Source organism: Oncorhynchus mykiss, chromosome 9 (assembly GCF_057628025.1).
Source record: "Oncorhynchus mykiss isolate SJ-2025 chromosome 9, ASM5762802v1, whole genome shotgun sequence".
NCBI classification, from domain to species: domain Eukaryota; kingdom Metazoa; phylum Chordata; class Actinopteri; order Salmoniformes; family Salmonidae; genus Oncorhynchus; species Oncorhynchus mykiss.
This window is the reverse complement of record NC_143030.1, coordinates 60490838-60512571: the sequence shown is the minus strand read 5'-3', so window position 1 is coordinate 60512571 and position 21734 is coordinate 60490838. Positions and strand designations below refer to the sequence as shown.

At 44.7% G+C, this 21734-nt stretch overlaps 1 protein-coding gene and 1 pseudogene across 3 annotated transcripts; one reads left to right on the top strand and one right to left on the bottom strand.

The window, feature by feature from the left end:
- Window positions 1–10618: 10618 nt before the first annotated feature.
- On the bottom strand, window positions 10619–16944 carry LOC110532410 (regulation of nuclear pre-mRNA domain-containing protein 1B). Of its 2 annotated transcripts, XM_036988355.2 has the most exons (8): window positions 16260–16421; window positions 15718–15927; window positions 15463–15592; window positions 13814–13953; window positions 13522–13643; window positions 13104–13230; window positions 12739–12914; window positions 10619–12085 (listed from the first exon to the last, which is right to left on the bottom strand). In XM_036988355.2, exons 2-8 carry the CDS (start codon window positions 15866–15868, stop codon window positions 11936–11938), a joined length of 996 nt encoding a protein of 331 aa, XP_036844250.1. In that variant the 5' UTR covers window positions 15869–15927; window positions 16260–16421; the 3' UTR covers window positions 10619–11935. The 2 variants fall into 2 exon arrangements, with proteins under 2 accessions (XP_036844250.1, XP_090040919.1); XM_090184793.1 differs by having other exon boundaries at window positions 15718–16944.
- A 504-nt stretch (window positions 16945–17448) lies between these two features.
- LOC110531208 (TELO2-interacting protein 1 homolog) lies at window positions 17449–20724 on the top strand (annotated as a pseudogene). The gene is made up of 3 exons (XR_016483356.1): window positions 17449–19391; window positions 19574–19723; window positions 20064–20724. The product of XR_016483356.1 is annotated as a TELO2-interacting protein 1 homolog (transcript).
- The last annotated feature ends 1010 nt before the right edge of the window (window positions 20725–21734 follow it).

The following is a 21734-nucleotide window of genomic DNA, read 5'->3' as shown; positions in this document are numbered from 1 at the left end:
ACAGGAGAAATACTCCAGATATAACAGACTAACCCTAGCCCCCCGACATAAACTATTGCAGCATAATTATTGGAAGCTGAGACAGGAGGGGTCGGGAGACACTGTGGTCCCGTCTGACGATACCCCCGGACAGGGCCAACCAGACAGGATATAACCCCACCCACTTTGCCAAAGCACAGCCCCCACACCACTAGAAGGATATCTTCAAACCACCAACTTACTACCCTGAGACAAGGCCAAGTATAGCCCACGAAGATCTCCCCCACGGCACGAACCCGAGGTGGGGCGCCAACCCGGATGGCATGCAAGAGCACCAGTAAGCAAGTGACTCAGCCCCCTTAATAGGGTTAGAGGCAGAGAATCCCAGTGGAGAGAGAGTGGAACCGGCCAGGCAGAGCAAGAATGGTTCGTCGCTCCAGTGCCTTTCCGTTCACCTTCACACCCCTGGGCCAGACTACACTCAATCATAGGACCTACTGAAGAGATGAGTCTTCAATAAAGACTTAAAGGTCGAGACTGAGTCTGCGTCTCTCACATGGATAGGCAGACCATTCCATAAAAATTGAGCTCTATAGGATAAAGCCCTGCCTCCAGCTGTTTGCTTAGAAATTCTCAATCAAATCAAATTTATTGGTCATATACACATGGTTAGCAGATGTTAAGGCGAGTGTAACTAAATGCTTGTGGTTCTAGTTCCGACAGTGCAGTAATATCTAACAAGTAATCTAACAATTCCCCAACAACTACCTAATACACACAAATCTAAAGGGATGAATGAGAATATGTACATACAGTGCCTTGCGAAAGTATTCGGCCCCCTTGAACTTTGCGACCTTTTGCCACATTTCAGGCTTCAAAACATAAAGATATAAAACTGTATTTTTTTGTGAAGAATCAACAACAAGTGGGACACAATCATGAAGTGGAACGACATTTATTGGATATTTCAAACTTTTTTAACAAATCAAAAACTGAAAAATTGGGCGTGCAAAATTATTCAGCCCCCTTAAGTTAATACTTTGTAGCGCCACCTTTTGCTGCGATTACAGCTGTAAGTCGCTTGGGGTATGTCTCTATCAGTCTTGCACATCGAGAGACTGACATTTTTTCCCATTCCTCCTTGCAAAACAGCTCGAGCTCAGTGAGGTTGGATGGAGAGCATTTGTGAACAGCAGTTTTCAGTTCTTTCAACAGATTCTCGATTGGATTCAGGTCTGGACTTTGACTTGGCCATTCTAACACCTGGATATGTTTATTTTTGAACCATTCCATTGTAGATTTTGCTTTATGTTTTGGATCATTGTCTTGTTGGAAGACAAATCTCCGTCCCAGTCTCAGGTCTTTTGCAGACTCCATCAGGTTTTCTTCCAGAATGGTCCTGTATTTGGCTCCATCCATCTTCCCATCAATTTTAACCATCTTCTCTGTCCCTGCTGAAGAAAAGCAGGCCCAAACCATGATGCTGCCACCACCATGTTTGACAGTGGGGATGGTGTGTTCAGTGTTGCCAAAAAGTTCAATTTTGGTTTCATCTGACCAGAGCACCTTCTTCCACGTGTTTGGTGTGTCTCCCAGGTGGCTTGTGGCAAACTTTAAACAACACTTTTTATGGATATCTTTAAGAAATGGCTTTCTTCTTGCCACTCTTCCATAAAGGCCAGATTTGTGCAATATACGACTGATTGTTGTCCTATGGACAGAGTCTCCCACCTCAGCTGTAGATCTCTGCAGTTCATCCAGAGTGATCATGGGCCTCTTGGCTGCATCTCTGATCAGTCTTCTCCTTGTATGAGCTGAAAGTTTAGAGGGACGACCAGGTCTTGGTAGATTTGCAGTGGTCTGATACTCCTTCCATTTCAATATTATTGCTTGCACAGTGCTCCTTGGGATGTTTAAAGCTTGGGAAATCTTTTTGTATCCAAATCCGGCTTTAAACTTCTTCACAACAGTATCTCGGACCTGCCTGGTGTGTTCCTTGTTCTTCATGATGCTCTCTGCACTTTTAACGGACCTCTGAGACTATCACAGTGCAGGTGCATTTATACGGAGACTTGATTACACACAGGTGGATTGTATTTATCATCATTAGTCATTTAGGTCAACATTGGATCATTCAGAGATCCTCACTGAACTTCTGGAGAGAGTTTGCTGCACTGAAAGTAAAGGGGCTGAATAATTTTGCACGCCCAATTTTTCAGTTTTTGATCTGTTAAAAAAGTTTGAAATATCCAATAAATGTCGTTCCACTTCATGATTGTGTCCCACTTGTTGTTGATTCTTCACAAAAAAATACAGTTTTATATCTTTATGTTTGAAGCCTGAAATGTGGCAAAAGGTCGCAAAGTTCAAGGGGGCCGAATACTTTCGCAAGGCACTGTACATGTGATATGAGTAATGTAAGATATGTAAACATTATTAAAGTGGCATTATTTAATGTGGCATTGTTTAAAGTGACTGGTGATCCATTTATTAGTGTCCAGTGATTGGATCTCAATGTAGGCAGCAGCCTCTCTGAGTTAGTGATGGCTGTTTAACAGTCTGATGGCCTTGAAGCTGTTTTCAATCTCTCGGTCCCAGCTTTGATGCACCTGTACTGACCTCACCTTCTGGATGAAAGCGGTGGGAGCAGGCAGTGCCTCGGGTAGTTATTGTCCTTGGTAATCTTTTTGGGTGCTGTAGGTGTCCTGGAGGGCAGGTAGTTTTCCTGATACTAAAGTGGAGATGTTGCTATTCTAATTTCCGCGACGCATAAAAGGCCCTCCCCCACCCTCCTTTCGGAAAAGCTGACCACGACTCCATTTTGTTGCTCCCTGCCTACAGACAGAAACTAAAACAAGAAGCTCCAGCGCTCAGGTCTGTTCAACGCTGGTCCGACCAATCTGATTCCACACTTCAAGACTGCTTCGATCACATGGACTGGGATATGTTCCGTATTGCTTCCAACAACAACATTGACGAATACGCTGATTCTGTGAGCGAGCTCATTAGAAAGTGCAAGATGTAGTTCCCATAGCAACGATTAAAACATTCCCAAACCAGAAACCGTGGATTGATGGCAGCATTCGTGTGAAACTGAAAGCGCAAACCACTGCTTTTAACCAGGGAAAGGTGACCGGAAACATGACCGAATACAAACAGTGTAGCTATTCCCTCCGCAAGGCAATCAAACAAGCTAAGCATCAGTATAGAGACAAAGTAGAGTCACAATTCAACGGCTCAGACACAAGAGGTATGTGGCAGGGTCTACAGTCAATCACGGATTACAAAAAGAAAACCAGCCCCGTCTCGGACGAGGATGTCTTGCTCCCAGGCAGACTAAATAACTTTTTTGCCGACTTTGAGGACAATACAGTGCCACTGACACTGCCCGCAACCAAAACCTGCGGACTCTCCTTCACTGCAGCTCACGTGAGTAAAACATTTAAACGTGTTAACCCTCGCAAGGCTGCAGGCCCAGACGGCATCAACCAGCCGCGGCCTCAGAGCATGCGCAGACCAGCTGGCTGGTGTGTTTACGGACATATTCAATCAATCCTTATCCCAGTCTGCTGAACCCACATGCTTCAAGAGGGTCACCATTGTCCCTGTTCCCAAGAAAGCTAAGGTAACTGAGCTAAACGACTACCGAACCGTAGCACTCACTTCAGTCATCATGAAGTGCTTTGAGAGACTAGTCAAGGACCATATCACCTCCACCCTACCTGACACCCTAGACCCACTCCAATTTGCTTACCGCCCAAATAGGTCCACAGACGATGCAATCTCAACCACACTGCCCTAACCCATCTGGACAAGAGGAATACCTATGTGAGAATGCTGTTCATCGACTACAGCTCAGCATTTAACACCATAGTACCCTCCAAACTCGTCATCAAGCTCGAGACCCTGGGTCTCGACCCCGCCCTGTGCAGCTGAGTACTGGACTTCCTGACGGGCCATCCCCCAGGTGGTGAGGGTAGGTAACAACATCTCCACCCCGCTGATCCTCAACACTGGGGCCCCACAAGGGTGCGTTCTGAGCCCTCTCCTGTACTCCCTGTTCACCCACGACTGCGTGGCCATGCACGCCTCCAACTCAATCATCAAGTTTGTGGACGACACTACAGTGGTAGGCTTGATTACCAACAACAACGAGACGGCCTACAGGGAGGAAGTGAGGGCCCTCGGAGTGTGGTGTCAGGAAAATAACCTCACACTCAACGTCAACAAAACAAAGGAGATGATTGTGGACTTCAGGAAACAGCAAAGGGAGCACCCCCCTATCCACATCGATGGGACAGTAGTGGAGAGGGTAGTAAGTTTTAAGTTCCTCGGAGTACACATCACGGACAAACTGAATTGGTCCACCCACACAGACAGCGTCGTGAAGAAGGCGCAGCAGCGCCTCTTCAACCTCAGGAGGCTGAAGAAATTTGGCTTGTCACCAGAAGCACTCACAAACTTCTACAGATGCACAATCGAGAGCATCCTGTCAGGCTGTATCACCGCCTGGTACGGCAACTGCTCCACCCACAACCGTAAGGTTCTCCAGAGGATAGTGAGGTCTGCACAACGCATCACCGGGGGCAAACTATCTGCCCTCCAGGACACCTACACCACCCGATGTCACAGGAAGGCCATAAAGATCATCAAGGACAACAACCACCTGAGCCACTGCCTGTTCACCCCGCTATCATCCAGAAGGCGAGGTCAGTACAGGTGCATCAAAGCTGGGGCCGAGAGACTGAAAAACAGCTTTTACCTCAAGGCCATCAGACTGTTAAACAGCCACCACTAACATTGAGTGGCTGCTGCCAACACACTGACTCAACTCCAGCCACTTTAATAATGGGAATTGATGGAAATTGATGTAAAATATATCACTAGCCACTTTAAACAATGCTACTTAATATAATGTTTACATACCCTACATTACTCATCTCATATGTATATGTATATACTGTACTCTATATCATCTACTGCATATTTATGTAATACATGTATCACTAGCCACTTTAAACTATGCCACTTTGTTTACATACCCTACATTACTCATCTCATATGTATATACTGTACTCGATACCATCTACTGCATCTTGCCTATGCTGTTCTGTACCAGCACTCATTCATATATCTTTATGTACATATTCTTTATCCCTTTACACTTGTGTGTATAAGGTAGTAGTTTTGGAATTGTTAGGTTAGATTACTTGTTGGTTATTACTGCATTGCCGGAACTAGAAGCACAAGCATTTCGCCACACTCGCATTAACATCTGCTAACCATGTGTATGTGACAAATACATTTGATCTGATTTGATTTGTTTCATACCTTCACCACCTGAGGGCAGCCCGTCAGAAAGTCCAGGACCCAGTTGCACAGGGCGGGGTTAAGACCCAGGGCCTCCAGCTTGATGATGAGCTTGGAGGGTACTATGGTGTTGAATGCTGAGCTGTAGTCAATAAACAGCATTCCTACATAGTTATTATTTTTGTCCAGATGGGATAGGGCAGTGTGCAGTGTGATGGCGATTGCCGGTAAAGTGGCGCTGATATGATCCTTGACTAACCTCTCAAAGCACTTCATGATGACAGAAGTAAATGCTACTGGACCTGATTATTACACAATTACACTATTGCATACAGACTAATTGCATTAGTCTGTACAAAGTTAGAGGTGCGCTATTTGATAGATTCCCCTGCTCCCACTACCTCGGGCTTCCAGTAGGGAGACCTGAGGTCCACCTACCCCCGCCTCCTCCCCATCTCGTACTTCTGAGTGGGAGACCTTCCCAGGCAGTAGCCTGCCTAGCTCACAAACTAGAATCAGGGCAACAACTCTGACAAAGTTAATTGACCCACAGTCCCACACGCTGGAGAAATACGCAGATTTAAAGAGGAGCTCGTAACTTGCTTTCTAATGCTCATGATCTTTTCATCAAAGAAGTTCATGAATTTATCACTGCTGAGCTGACTACACTGACTGTGCTAGTGGCAGACTCCACTAAGCTGGCAGGCTGGCTAACAGCCTGCTGCCTGGCCTGCACCCTATCTCATTGTGGAGCTATGAGATGGTACAAAGTAAAAGTGTTTACTTTGCACCATCTGTCGCCATCATTAGACCAAGGAGCTGTGTAATGAATATGATCTGTAACCCAGATGTCTATTTTTCTTGGCTACAGAGGATGCAGTTTACACGGAGGAAGAGAGTGACAGGTAGTGTTATCCCAGGCTTGTCTCATCTACAAATTTACAACGAAACAAATCAAAGCCTCCCCGTGGATGTTTTGCTAGGTACAGGAGGTTGGTGGCACCAACCTGTAATTGGGGAGGACTGGCTCGTGGCAATGACTGGAGCGGAATCACTTGAATGGTATCAAATACATGGTTCCATGTGTTTGATGCCATTCAATTTGCTCCGTTCCAGGCATTATTATGAGCCTTCCTCCCCTCAACAGCCTTCTGTGGCACACATGGTGCTTCCATCGAAGATCGTTATGTGATAGATACAATAAATTCTGCACACATCATGGGGAATCAGAATGACGTACATTAGAAGACAAGCCATAGCAATCTTCCTATCATCCCTATGTCCTGGTTCTCCCTCTGCAGTTTGAGCATGGGATGTTGGATGTGTTCTCCTGGATAATGTCAGATGCCGATGCAGACTGTTCTGGAAGGAGAATGTGAGTTTATGTGAGTCAGTACCATGGTAGGTGTGAGCACTAAAGTACAAGGATTTGTATAAAATCCGTATATGAGGAAAAGGGAAAGGAGGATACCTAGTCATAGGCATCAATGACTGTGTAGCAGTGGTCAGAGTGCTGATAACAGCTTAGCTTCCTCTGCTGTCCGACTGCCCCATACCCAGATGAATCTGGTAATGAATAATGTAGCTCTTGAGAATGTAGAGGAGACTAAACTTATTGGTGTTGCCTTCATGGTCAATGCATATTGATTCTGTTGTTGGAAAGATGGAGAGAAGTCTGTCTGTGATAAAGAACATTTTAAACATCTCATTCAACCAAACAAGTCCCGCAGGCGGTGGTTTTTATCACATCTTGACTATTGCATGGTTATATAGTCAGGAGCTGCGCAAACAGACCGAGGAAAGCTCCGGTTGGCTAAGAACAGAGCAGCAAGTCTTGCCCTTCACTGTACACAGAGGGCTAATATCAACAGCATCCATGCCAGTCTTTCCTGGCTCAAAGTAGTAGAGAATTGACTGCATCATCTCTTGTAAGAAACATAAATGTCTTGAAAATTCCAAATAGTTTGAATAATCAACTTACATACAGCTCTGACACACATACTTACCCCACCAGACATGGCACCAGGGGTCTCTTCAGTCCCCAAATCCAGAATGCACTCAAGAGTACTCACAGTATTGTACCGAGCGATGGTCACATGGAACACTTCCAACTCGGGTCACTCAGGAAAGCAGCAAAACAAAGTGAGGCAACACCTCACGGCACAATGACTCTGACCTTGTACGACCTAAACAGTTGTGTGTACAGTATCTGCTGTACATGAATATGTTGTGTGTACAGTATATACTGTACCTGAATGTGTTGTGTGCACAGTATATACTGTACCTGAATATGTTGTGTGTACAGTATATGCTGTACATGAATATGTTGTGTGTACAGTATATGCTGTACTGTACATTAATATGTTGTGAGTACAGTATATACTGTACCTGAATATGTTGTGTGTACAGTATATGCTGTACCTGAATATGTTGTGTGTACAGTATATGCTGTACATGAATATGTTGTGTGTACAGTATATGCTGTACTGTACATGAATATGTTGTGTGTACAGTATATGCTGTACTGTACATGAATATGTTGTGTGTACAGTATATACTGTACCTGAATATGTTGTGTGTACAGTATATGCTGTACATGAATATGTTGTATGTGTAACACACACCGTCTCTTATGGCCGAAAATAGCTTCTGGCTATCAGAACAGAGATTGCTCACCTTGTACTGGACAAAGATTTGTCTTTAACGAGTCGGACACGAAGGATTTTCATACACCGACCAAAATCCCTGTCATTCGTATGAAGAAGAGACAGAGATATAGGGGACACAGGCCGTGGTGCCTTATGTTTCACAGAGTCGTGGCTGAAAGATGACATGGATAACATACAGCTGGCTGGGTTTACGCTGCATTGGCAAGATAGAACAGCTGCCTCCGGTAAGACTGGGGTGGCGGTCTGTGTCTATATGTCAATAACAGCTGGTGCACAAAATCTAATATTAAGGTTTTGCCTGCCTGATGTAGAGTATCTCATGATAAGCTGTAGACCACACTATTTACCAAGAGAGTATATTTTTCATAGCTGTCTATTTACCACCACAAACCAAACCTGGCACTAAGATTGTTCTCAACGAGCTGTATAAGGCCATAAGCCAATAAGAAAATGCTCATCCAGAGGCTGCGCTCCTAGTGGGCGGGGACTTTAATGCAGGGAAACTTAAATCCGTTTTACCTCATTTCTACCAGAATGTTACATGTGCAACCAGAGGAAGAAAAACTGTAGACCACCTTTAGTCCACAACACAGAGTCACATACAAAGCTCTCCTCGCCCTCCATTTGGCAAACCTGACCATAACTCAGAGATCTGGCAGTGTGGTGCCATGATAACAACCTCTCCCTCAATGTGAGCAAGACAAAGGAGATGATTGTGGACTACAGGAAAAGGAAGACCGAGCATGCCCCCATTCACATTGACGGGGCTGTAGCGGAGCAGGTTGAGAGTCTCAAGTTTCTTGGTGTCTACATCACCAACCAACTATCATGGTCCAAACATACCAAGACAGTTGTGAAGAGGGCACGACAAAACCTTTTCCCCCTCAGGAGACTGGAAAGATTTGGCATGGGTCCTCAGCTCCTCAAAAAGTTCTACAGCTGCACCATCGAGAGCACTCTGACCAGTTGCATCACCGTCTAGACTGTAATCTGCACCTACTTGTAATATATTCACTGCCTTCATGGGTCAAGCGATATGAAGCACACATTTAATATCTCTTTGAGCATGGTGAAGTTATTAATTACACTTTGGAGGGTGTATCAATACACCCAGTCACTACAAAGATACAGGCATCCTTTCTAATTCAATTGCCGGAGACAAAGGAAACCGCTCAGGGATTTCACCATGAGGCCAATGGTGGCTAAAAAACTGTTTCAGAGATTCAGAGTTTAATGTTTGTTATAGGGGAAAACTGAGGATAGATCAACAACATTGTAGTTACTCCATAATACTAACCTAAATGACAGAGTACAGGATACAATTATTCCAAAACATGTATCCTTTTTTACAATAAGGCACGCTTGTCATCGGTAAGGACTAGAAATAGAGCTAAGCACAGGCAAAATCCTATAGAAAAACCTGGTTCAGTCTGCTTTCCAACAGACACCGGGAGACAAATTCACCTTTCAGGAGTACAATAAGCTAAAACACAAGGCCAAATATAGTTGCTTACCAAAATTACATTGAATGTGTTAGTTTCGACTTAAAATCGACTTATAAACCTATGGCAAGACTTAAAAATTGCTGTCTAGCATTGATCAACAACCAATTTGACAGAGCTTTAAGAAATTTGAAAATAATATTGTTGTACAATCCAGGTGCGCAAAGCTCTTAGACTCACCCAGAAAGACTCACAGCTGCAATTGTTGTCAAAGGTTATTATAACATGTATTGACTCAGGGGTGTGAATACTTATGCATTTGTGAGCGCTACTTTCAAAACTACTGGTTGAAATATACAAAACCTATATAACACATCGTTAATAGAGTGCCACAGTATGAGTCATAATACCTATAAAACCTAGCGGCCAAACAGGGAAATGGTTCCAATCGTTTTTCCACCATTCATTTTTTCCCATAGGGGATTTCAGATTTTTTTAAAAAAGGGCTGTGTTTTGTGTAGGCTTACACTGGCGTGGGATTTTGATACCCTTGTAAATCTTCTCGGACAAGGTGACATTTATCAACGTTTGCCTGTACGCACTGCCAAATTCTCTAAAATGACTTTGAAGGCAGCTTATGGTAGAGAAATAAACATATTCTCTGGCAACAGTTCTGGTGGACAATCCTGCAGTCAGCATGCCAAATGCACACTCAAAATTTGAGACATATGTGGTATTGTGTTGTGACAAAACTGCACATTTTAGTGTGGCCTTTTATTATCCTCAGCACAAGGTGCCCCTGGCTAATGACCATGCTGTTTAATCAGCTTTTTGATTTGCCACACCTGTCAGGTGGATGGATTATCTTGGTAAAGGAGAAATGTTTACTAGCAGGGATGTAAACAAATTACTGGACAACATTTTAAGAGAAATAAGCTTTTTGTGCATATGGAACATTTCTGGGATCTTTTATTTCAGCTCATGAAACATGGGACCAACACTTAACATGTTGCATTTCTATTGTTGTTCAGTATATATATATATATTTATTTTTTTTCGTGAACGCTGTGAAAGTCCATCGTCTTCATGGATGAGTGACGCCACCTGTCGGAAGACGCTGGTGAAAGTCGATAGATGCCAAACGTCCACCCCAAAAAATGAACAGGTCCAGCGTATCAATGTCACATTACTCAGAGTATAAACCAGTCAGCACAGCTCTTTCCAAATGGTTCCATTTTATTTCTATCCATGGAATTATTTTATAAGTGAAATGACTGCTGTAGTAAAGTATCGGCAGAGAGAAATACATGCCACACAGGTCTACCATCTGTAGTAAAGCATCGGCAGAGAGAAATACATGCCACACAGGTCTACCATCTGTAGTAAAGCATCGGCAGAGAGAAATACATGCCACACAGGTCTACCATCTGTAGTAAAGCAACATTTCCATGGGCAGATGTCGTATTACTATTCTTCAACATGGGGAAACACTTATCTCTCAGGTCTGTGCCCATAATCCAAACTAGTGACAGAACAAACCATGTTAACTTTCTGCTACTCTTCAAAAAAGTCTGAATAATGCTGAATAAGTAGTGGCCGGGCCAAGTCCTGAAAAGCCTCTTAGTTTGACATTTGTACCAAGTGATACAATCATCTGTGACAAAGGATGACATCAGCAGAGCTCAGCAAAGACAGTGAGCATCTCAATCTGCCCCAAGTTTGCTCAAATAACTTCAATCAGTCACTTGTCTGAGGGCTAAACTATTTCACAATGGATTGAGAAACACCACTACATGGATGAAATGTTATTGACCGATGATTGGCCACTCAGTGCTATGTATGACAAACCTGAAAGGTAAGGATATTGTTGTGTGTTGAACTGGAATTACAGAGAATGGTAAATAATGACAACCTACATGGAAAAACAGGCCCCCTCCCTACATACACCCTAACAAAAAATCACCTGAAATTTCATCAACATTAAAAAGCAACCAACTTAAAGCCGTTAAAATAAATGTGACGTGTCTCTTCACAAAGCTGTCCCGACGATCTAGTGCAGGGGTGTCAAACTCATTCCATGGAGGGTTTTTGCTTTTCCCTAAGACACAGAAACAAGGTGAGGGGATTTCTTTACTAATTAGTGACCTTATTTCATCAATCAAGTACAAGGGAGGAGTGAAAACCCACAGACAGTTGACCCTCCGTGGAATGAGTTTGACACGTGATCTAGTGTGTGTGCGAGCCACCATCTCACCATATGAACACAAAAATGGAGATTGGCTAATGACCCAACATTTCTCTTCAACACAGAATCAGTTAGCTAGCGTTTGACTGGCGTTCAGAATAAAAATGTAAAGGAGATTTGTCCAAGCTGGTGGAACGGAATCTTCAACAACCATTGTCTCTCCCACCAGGGATGTCCCCAAGCTTCCAATGTCCCTCTCAGTCTCTCCCTAGGGTTCAGTAGCTAGTGAGCGGGTTCGACAGGGAGTGTGTGCCCTGGCGAGAGGCAGGGTGTGACAGGGAGCAGGAAGCTCAGTCGGTGGAGAACAGGTCTCCAGCAGAGGGTAGAGGGGCCAGGCCTCCCGTCACATTGGGCAGCAGAGAGAGGTCAGGCAGGCTCTGGATGTGAGACTTGAGCTCCTTGCGCACCTGCGTGACTCGTGCCAGCTTCTGTTTGTACTCCTGCAATACAAAGAACAGTACCCATGTCAGACGATACCCATGTCAACATCACTTAGAAATATCCTTGTTTTTGAAAGAAAAGCACATTTTGTCCATAAAAATAAAATTACATTAATCAGAAATACAGTGTAGACATAATGTTGTAAATTACTATTGTAGCTGGAAACTACATTTTTTAAATTTTTTTTTTTTACATAGGCCCATTATCAGCGACCATCACTCCTGTGTTCCAATGGCACGTTGTGTTAAAAAGGCTAGTTGATCATTAGAAAACCCTTTTGCAATTATGTTTGCACAACTGAAAACTGTTGTTCTGATTAAAGAAGCAATAAAACTGGCCTTCTTTAGACTAGATTAGCTAACACGTGTCATTGGAACACAGGAGTGATGGTTGCTGATAATGGGCCTCTGTACGCCTATGTAAATATTCCATTTAAAAAAAAATCTGCCGTTTCCAGCTACAATAGTCATTTACAACGTCTACACTGTATTTCTGGTCAATTTGATGTTATTTTTATGGACAAAATGTGTTTTTCTTTCAAAACAAGGACATTTCTAAGTGATCACAAACTTTTGAATGGTAGTGTACATTTTTCACATTCTAATTGCTTGTTTGTAACAACAAAACAATGATTTTGATGGTTTAGACTTGCTTCTAGTTTCTTCTCCCTCTCTGTGAGGGCTTCCTTCTGGCTACCGATGTACTCGGTCAGCATGCGCGCCAGCTGCCTCCTGTCCTCCAGCTCAGCAGCCAGACGTCCGTTATACTCAGCCAGCAGTAGACAGGCCTCATCCACTGTCTTGGAGAGTTTATCAGCTGCCTCTTTATCTATAGGGACAGGGTGAGTCAAGTCAAATAAGGTGGAGTTTTTACTTAGGCATAATATTGAAACAATTGAATAGAAACAACATTAAGTTTGAGAAAACACAATCCCTTAGGCCTACAATACACATTGAGGTTGGAGAAAGGTGGGGGTCAAGTTTCCTTGTGCTTCAGGTACCATGAAGGCTTCCTTACCTGTGATCTTCTCCAGCAGGGACACATCCTGCACCTCCTGTGGCAGAGAGGCAATCTTCTGGCGCACCGCAGCATCACCCGAGGCTGCATTCTCCAGGTCCTGCAGGGCTTTGACCAGCTCCTCCGTCTGAGGGGAGAGGGAGGGAAGGAGAGAAGGGTATGTGAAAGCGCTGGCCAACAATATCCAATTTTCAAGCTTGACCATTTTTCTAAACAACAATTCACAACCAGAGCACAAACTACAAGATATAATCTTCCAAATCAAGAGTCCATGGGACAATCTTTGTATCACTGACACCTAGAGGAGAGTTGGGAGATAACTTCAGCTGGTGTGAAAAGCTGTCACAAATTGCAGTGTAACAGACAAAGTACTGGTGAATGAGCTAAAGGCTTATGGAGTTGTGTTTGTTCAGCCTACCAGCTGTGGCCCTGAGAAGTCTGAATTCTGTGGGGACATGTTGCCCCTGTAGTCATCTTCTTCCTCTTCCTCCGGCTCTTGGATCATCTTCTGATAGGTCCGTTTAGGGGCCTTCTTCTCCTCTGCAAAAGAAACCACAGATTTAGAAAGAAAACACCCATATTCACAAAAACAACAAATTCAACGTGCATGTTTCTTGGAAATTCTGACATCCAAAATGCCTACATAAGAAACAAGCCTATGTAAAGCTGAACTGCTCCGTCAGTGGAGACCCAGGGGACTCTGACTGTACCTGTGGGTTGGTGTTGGGGGCTGTTTGAGTCTTCGATAGCGAGCTTCAGCTGCTGGATGAACTCTGCCTTGTAGAGGCTGCGCTCCTGCCAGATAGTGAGCAGCCTGTCGATGGGCCTTCTACAGCCATCATCTGCCTCTCTGGAGGGAGAGAAAGAGACAGAGATTCATCATGAAATTCAACTCTTCCTCACCGAGCAACTCAATAACTTATTTGATCCTCTTTGTTCTTGTCTTGTTATGCTGCTGTAGAAGACAGTAGCCGTGTAATCCATTTACCAATGTTTTGAAGCAGGTTAATGTCTAATCAGGGCCTACAGTTAACACCCCCAGGTAAATTTTGGCATTGTAAAATATTGTGTTCTATAGCTTGCAAACAAATGTGACTCTAGGTGACAACATAGGGCTGTTTTTTTCCAACACAAGGACTGTTTTCCTTAAGACATTAAGTCTGCTTGATGTTTTGTTTCCTTTTCTTCTTTACTTCCTAGTATCACGATATTGGTATCGTGACAACATTAATTAGCCATATACTATAAACCCCTGAGGTGACTTGATGCTATTATAAACTGCTTACCAACATAAATAGAACAGTAAACATGTATTTTTGCATCATACCCGTGGTATAGTGTCGGATACACACATGGCTGAAATGCTGTTGAAGCTAATCAGCATCCGGTACCCTAGCTCTCAAAAACTCTAGGTGACATTCTGCTTTCTCCCTACAGTTTTCAGCCATCATCTTTGCCCACGACTAACTCATGTGAACTACAATCCCGACGCTATGCTTTAACGTTTTGTAACGTCAATAATCATTGCTTGCGATACGGCTTTCGAAACATATGGTCCTTATCTTTCATCAGCGAGAAAGAATCCTTAAAAAAAATAATTTAAAAAAGGTACACTTACTGTAGCAGTTTTTCACAGATCCATACTGCTATGGGTTCCTTCATCCGATGACACTACACTTCCGAATGACTCTCACAAACAGGTGTTCGGAGCATGCCATGTACCTAATTGTATGTAAACTTTATTTAACGAGGCAAGTCAGTTAAGAACAAATTCTTATTTACAATGACGGCCTACACCGGCCAAACCCAGACAACGCTGGGGCAATTGTGCGCTGCCCTATGGGACTCCCAATCACGGCCGGTTGTGATACAGCCTGAATTCGAACCAGGGTGTCTATAGTGATGCCTCAGGCACTGAGATGCAGTGTCTTAGACCGCTGCGCCACTCGGGAGCCCCTAATTAGCACAGGTGCTCGCCTCATCTTCCATAAACAAGCCCTGTAACATGGAGATATGGCCATGTGAGAACACTAATCCTATCAGGGTGTATCAATTTAACCTTTTGATTTTTGAAACATTGTAGCTGATATGAAAGTCCTTATGCTTCCAAAACCGTACCGCACGCGATGGGTGTTAATGTTCAGATTGAGCATAGGGGCTCTTACCAAAACTCCCATGTACAGAAGATGCCTTCGTCTAATGACTTATGTGTATGGTAATGGAACTGAGAGTCCTGATCAATGGCTACAAGTACCCAAACTACCCAGTTTACAATAAAACATAGGCCTGCATCACAAACCTGCACATTTCAGTGCTAGACAAGTTTAGCCCTGAAACTGTATCATACCAGACCACATACCTTGCAACATGAGAGCAAGCGTCAACAAGGACTGTCTCAAAGTCTTTGGCGAACTCTGGACCTTTCTTCTTGCTGTTTTGAATCACGTCATTGGCAAGATACAGGAAAGTCAACTTCCTGCTGCTTTTTGCTGAAAGACAAATACAGAACGTAGACCGGGTAAATATGGTTTGGCATACTTCGTGTGACAACGTTTCAGTGTGTAAATAGCAGTTAAAGAATGCTGTCGAGGTGGCGACGTTCATAAGTTCTCACCTTTCTTCAGTTCTCTGTGCCATACTTTGACGATGAGCGGCGAGTGTTTGCGGTGATGAATGATCCACAGAGACAGCGTCTGTACGCTTTGCTGAGAGTTGCTGAGCTCAGAAAGCTTCTTCTCCAACGCAGACTCAGAAAAAGAAGACATGATGTGCCCAGAAAGTACTCTTTGATGTACCGTTACACACCCCACAACTTTGAGGTTAACTGAGGAAACCAACAATGTCCACAAAAACAAAGTTCCCGCCAGTTAAACACGCAACCTGCTGCATAAAACTGTCTAGCTACTCGTTAGTAGCTAATCGCCTGTCTATGCTTCTCTTCGCTAACAGGATAGCTACGAACCCGTGTAAAATATACATGAGCATTTACATTGATGAGTGTGTAAGCTTGTTTACCTAGCGAGACAACTATAATAGCTATCTGTTTACAAATGGCCAACTAGAAAGTCCTAGATAGGTAGCCTAGCAAGCTAGCTAATCTATCCACTTGCTTTGTTTACTAGCTAGCTACTACGATACTAGATGTAAGTTACTTACCAATACATCTATTTATAATTTAGTAATGTGCCGTTTGAATACATGTAGCTGTAACGTTTCTTCGTTAGCTACAGTACTAGTATAGTAGCTAGTTAACTAGCATTCTAGAAACCACCACAGCTCTCTGGGTCGCTTCAAAGATGGCCGCTTGACCTTTCACCCGACACACAGGGTTCAAAGTCTGTTCAAAACCCTTTGTGAATCTTGTGAAATTAGATCATGACTAGAAACATTATTCAAACGACTTAAAATGACATGCAAAGTTGCTAGCTAGATCAACCGACGTCGGTCAAGACTATGCTATTATGTTATTGACTGTACGTTTGTTTATGTGTAAATCTGTTGTTGTTTTTGTCGTACTGCTTTGCTTTATCTTGACCAGGTCGCAGTTGTAAATGAGAACTTGTTCTCAACTGGCCTACCTGGTTAAATAAATGTGACATTTACATTTTTTTTAAGACAAGTACAGTATCATCAGCAAAAATGTTGCGCTAGCTAGCTTACTGTTAGTAAGTTAGCGTAGCCAAAGAGTATCTCAGGCTACTCGCTTAGCTACCTGGGCGAAGTGAACTTTGATCTGAAAACCGTTGCAATATCTTTCTTTTAAAGTATGAAGTGCACCAAAGCTCGCTAACAAGCATGGGAAGCATACACAACTGTATGCGTCGCAGAATAGTGACGTCCTACAGGAATAGTGATGCTTGTGTGACGGACAGCAGGGACCATCAGTGGCTAGGACAGCTAGCCTGTCTTCATTTAGTTTCAGTGCTGTATCTCGAAATGAGTTCGTCTCAGATGTCCGTCACTAAATATATACTAGCAAAGGTAAGCTTATTTGAATCTTACTTTGTTAGGTTGTTCTAGCTTTGTCATTTTAAGCATTCCATTAGCTAACTAAGATAGTTCGATACTGTATATCTGACTAGCTAGCTAACTAGCTTTAACAATGATGGTAACTAGCTTTAGCAAGGGTGGTCAGGCAAAGTTCTGCTTTGGGTGATTAGCAGACCAAATTTGACTTATAAAATGAACGTTTAGGTAACAAAGATATACCTCTAAGCTATTATCCTGATAAAATTAATTTGCTAGAGTGCATTGAGCAGGCATACTGCTGAACAGCATCCTACTACTTTCCTAAAGAGTAAATGGTAGCTATGATTCTAATATCTTACTTTTCTGTTTCAGTGAGTAACATCTGTCTTCAAAGAATGGACCATCTGATTGACGACTCAAAGCTTGCTTTTGCTTACCTCCGTCCAGCCTGTGTGCTTCTGGCTCGTGAGCCCACGGTGGGCAATGTGGAGCACACAGCTGAGGCATGTAAATGATAGTCCTGCAGCTGCTGCAGGGTTCCATGTCCTTTTCACGCTCTGCTTCGCCCTCAAAAACCCGGGCCCCAAGCGGGATGGCTTGGTCCAGGCTGTGGCCGAGGCCATGGGCTTCGTCCTGGAGAACACCTGTGTACGGAGCTGGGAGACGCTGAGGGATCTCCTTTCTGAGCTTCTGCCTCTGCTCCCCCATGGACCCAAGGAAGCCAGCACCCGCCTCAGAGGTGCTGAAAGCTGCAGTACTGAGGTACATGGATGCTCTGCTGCATGCAGCCTACCGTGACGTGGTCTTCAAGCTGTTTGAGCCCGCCATGCTGCCTGGCCTAGTGGCCGCTATCTCTCTGCTGCTTGCCCTGGGAGAGCAGGAGAAGTCCCTCGCTGCACTGAAATGCCTGCAGGCCTTGACCCTCCAGTGTGACTGTTCTCTGGACCATGTGTCAGTGGGTCAGTAAGAGAGGCATATCCTAGGCAACACCGTGGCTTCTTTCTTACCTTGGATCGCTGTGAGCCATGTGATCACTGGGAATATTAGGCATGGACACACTGTTATTGTTAGGGCAATAAAGGTGTGGTTCAAGACAGTGGGACTGGTGATGGCTGACGACCAGCTACAGAACAACAGGGCTGGGAAGATACAGCCCTGGGAGCTGGGGAGAGTAGGGGAGCTAGTAGTGCAGAGGACTCGGGACTGGGTGAGAAACACCCCTGGGAGGCTAGCCTTAATGTTTAAACAAATTATAATATCCTGCACCTCAGCTCATCAGCACTGGAGAGTGAGGCTTGACATGGTCAAATTCTCAGACCACCAGCGGGTGTCTAAGTTCCTGATACAGGTGTTGGAGTTGAACGTGATGGATGTCCGCATCGTGGAGGAGAGGAACTCTTTGGTTACCATGGAGACAGGGCCCCACGGGGCACATGCTCAGAAGAAACATTTCCTCTACTTCAGAGACCAAAGGATCTTCTCAAGGAGATATGCAGGATGTTAGGTTACTATGGAAATGTGTATCTCCTAGGGGATCACTTGATGGATCTGTACAAGGAGTCGTCGGTCTACAGGAAGCAGGCTGCCATGGTGATGAATAAGATGGTCACAGGGACAGCGAGCATCGGGGTGGCAGGGGGCACGGACAAGCAGGGTGTGCCCAGTCAGGAGGACTTGAAAGCAGCATTGGATTCCATCATAGAGGAGTAAACCAGCCTGAGCCACTGGCACCTGTCAACCCTTATTAGTGAGGAGTCTGACAGAGGGGCACAGGAGCAGCTAAGTCAGTCTAGTCTCCTCTCCATTTCTAATGGGGTTGAAGGGAAAGGGAATCCCCTCCAGTTGGTCCTAGTAGTCCACAAGAGCTCCACAATCCACGAGCTGAACAGCAGCATCTGGCAGATATGCATCCAGTTGGAAGGGATAGGCTGCTTCACCCAGGCCTTGGGGATGGACTTCCATATAATTCTGATGACATCACCATACCCGGTTCTGGAGAAGGCCGGGGATGAGGTGCTGTTTATCAGCCAGGCAGCACTGAATGCCATGTGGGACATTAACCAGGCCTGTGGATACTCCTCCCTGAAGGATCTGATCAATGAGAACTCTGGCTACCTGCTGAACAATGTGTCTTTGAACCTCCAGAGGCTGGGCGTCCGCCCCCAGGGTCCTCACCGTCATGTTTAGCCACTCCGACCCCAGCCTGCTGCCTCTGGTGGGGGGACATCGTCCAGGATGTGTTTCTGGCTCTGGACATGAGTTACGACGAGATGTCCCCTCTGTTCTGCACTGTGCTGCACTCACTTATGAAGGCTCTAGGTAAAGTTTCCATAACTACTTAAATGTTTTTCCTAGTTTATAACGTTGTTAACACCATGTTATGCAATACTTTTTAATAGGAGAACTTAGAGGAAATTGAAACACAGGACAGAAAATGACAGCCTTTAGCTATAACACAGCCTAAGTAACACAATCTTAATCATGTTTCTTTTCAACCACAGCGAGATGGTTCCTCTCTAGTGTTTGGGGAACCAGTGAGAATAAAGGAACCAAGAAGGCGTGGCGTGAGCAGGACCAGCTGAATGTGCACCGGTTTCTCCTGGACTACCACAAACAGAAAGATCTGGTAGAGCAGTGCACAGAGCACCCAGGTTAGTTGGGGCTCTCTCTTTCTGGCTGCCACACTATTCCCCTGGGAGATCATTTCTCACACTAATGCACAACATTAATGCTATGCTTGGTGAAGCTTCTTAGTACTACTGCGCCATGTCAGACCTGAATAAGTTTCACTCATGCTGTTTTCCTCACAGCTGGGTCCCAAGTCAATGCTCTGCTTTTTAGGGATCGGCAGATTTTGTGTGGTGTACTTCTCCCAGTTCAAGTCGTGTTTCACAAATGTCTATTGAAAGCTGTTCTACAGAAATCAGAATCCATCAGTGTTATGACTCGTTCCTTGCACTGCATTGAAGTGTTCTGTGGTTATTATTTCAGAGATCCCACCTCCGGTGGATTTTGAAGAAGACATTGATGGTCCTGATGTGAAAGCTGAACTCCCAGCCCACATCGCCAAAGAAGCCATGGAACGCTGCATTCACCTGCCCACCGACCCCCGACTCAGCCTCAACATACAGTTGTAGAATGTTTAGCACTCAAACCTAAGGAGCTTGAAAACTGAAAATGCAACTAGTTTTGCCACCACATGTTGCTGTGTGTTTAGTGACACCAGAGCAGTTGGTCCCCATGTCCCAGGCTCTGTAGAGCTGACCCCGTGAGTGTATTGCAGGTCGTGGATGTGCTGGAGCTGTGTGTCTGTGTGCTGATTGAGAAGGAGAATGAGCTGCTCACCGCTGCTGGCCTGACCTCCTGCTCCGACTCACTGCTGATGAGCCGTTAGTTGCCCTCCAAGCCTTCAGGGTATCTCACTACTTCCACCACTCTGATTACTAGTACACTTCTATTTAACTCAGTGGAATAATTATAATTTCATGATTGTTTATATAGTTTAATAATTGATGACACCTGTGTCCAGAGGTCACCAACACACTCTCACTTCTTTATTCTGGGTCACACTCAGCTCTTTTTTTCATAATTGTATTGGGAATGTTAAAACTATTTAAACTCAGCAAAAAAATAAACATCATCTCACTGTCAACTGCGTTTATTTTCAGCAAACTTAACATGTGTAAATATTTGTATGAACATAACAAGATTCAACAACTGAGACATAAACTGAACAAGTTCCACAGACATGTGACTAACAGAAATGGAATAATGTGTCCCTGAACAAAGGGGGGTCAAAATCAAAAGTAACAGTCGGTATCTGGTGTGGCCACCAGCTGCTTTAAGTACTGCAGTGCATCTCCTCATGGACTGCACCAGATTTGCCAGTTCTTGCTGTGAGATGTTACCCATTCTTCCACCAAGGCACCTGCAAGTTCCTGGACATTTCTGTGAGGAATGGCCCTAGCCCTCACCTTCCGATCCAACAGGTCCCAGACGTGCTCAATGGGATTGAGATCCGGGCTCTTTGCTGACCATGGCAGAACACTGACATTCCTGCCTTGCAGAAACTCACGCACAGAACGAGCAGTATGGCTGTTGGCATTGTCATGCTGGAGGGTAATGTCAGGATGAGCCTGCAGGAAGGGTACCACATGAGGGAGGAGGATGTCTTCCTTGTAACGCACAGCGTTGAGATTGCCTGCAATGACACCAAGCTCAGTCCGACGATGCCACCTCCAAACCAATCCTGCTCTAGAGTACAGGCCTCGGTGTAACGCTCATTCCTTCGACGATAAACGCGAATCCGACCATCACCCCTGGTGAGACAAAACCGCAACTCGTCAGTGAAGAGCACCTTTTTCCAGTGCTGTCTGGTCCAGCGACGGTGTGTTTGTGCCCATAGACGACCTTGTTGCCGTTGATGTCTGGTGAGGACCTGCCTTACAATTGGCCTACAAGCCCTTTGTCCAGCGCCTCTCAGCCTATTGCGGACAGTCTGAGCACTGATGGAGGGATTGTGCATTCCTGGTGTAACTCGGGCAGTTGTTGTTGCCATCCTGTACCTGTCCCGCAGGTGTGATGTTGGGATGTACCGATCCTATGCAGGTGTTGTTACACGTGGTCTGCCACTGCGAGGATGATCAGCTGTCCGTCCTGTCT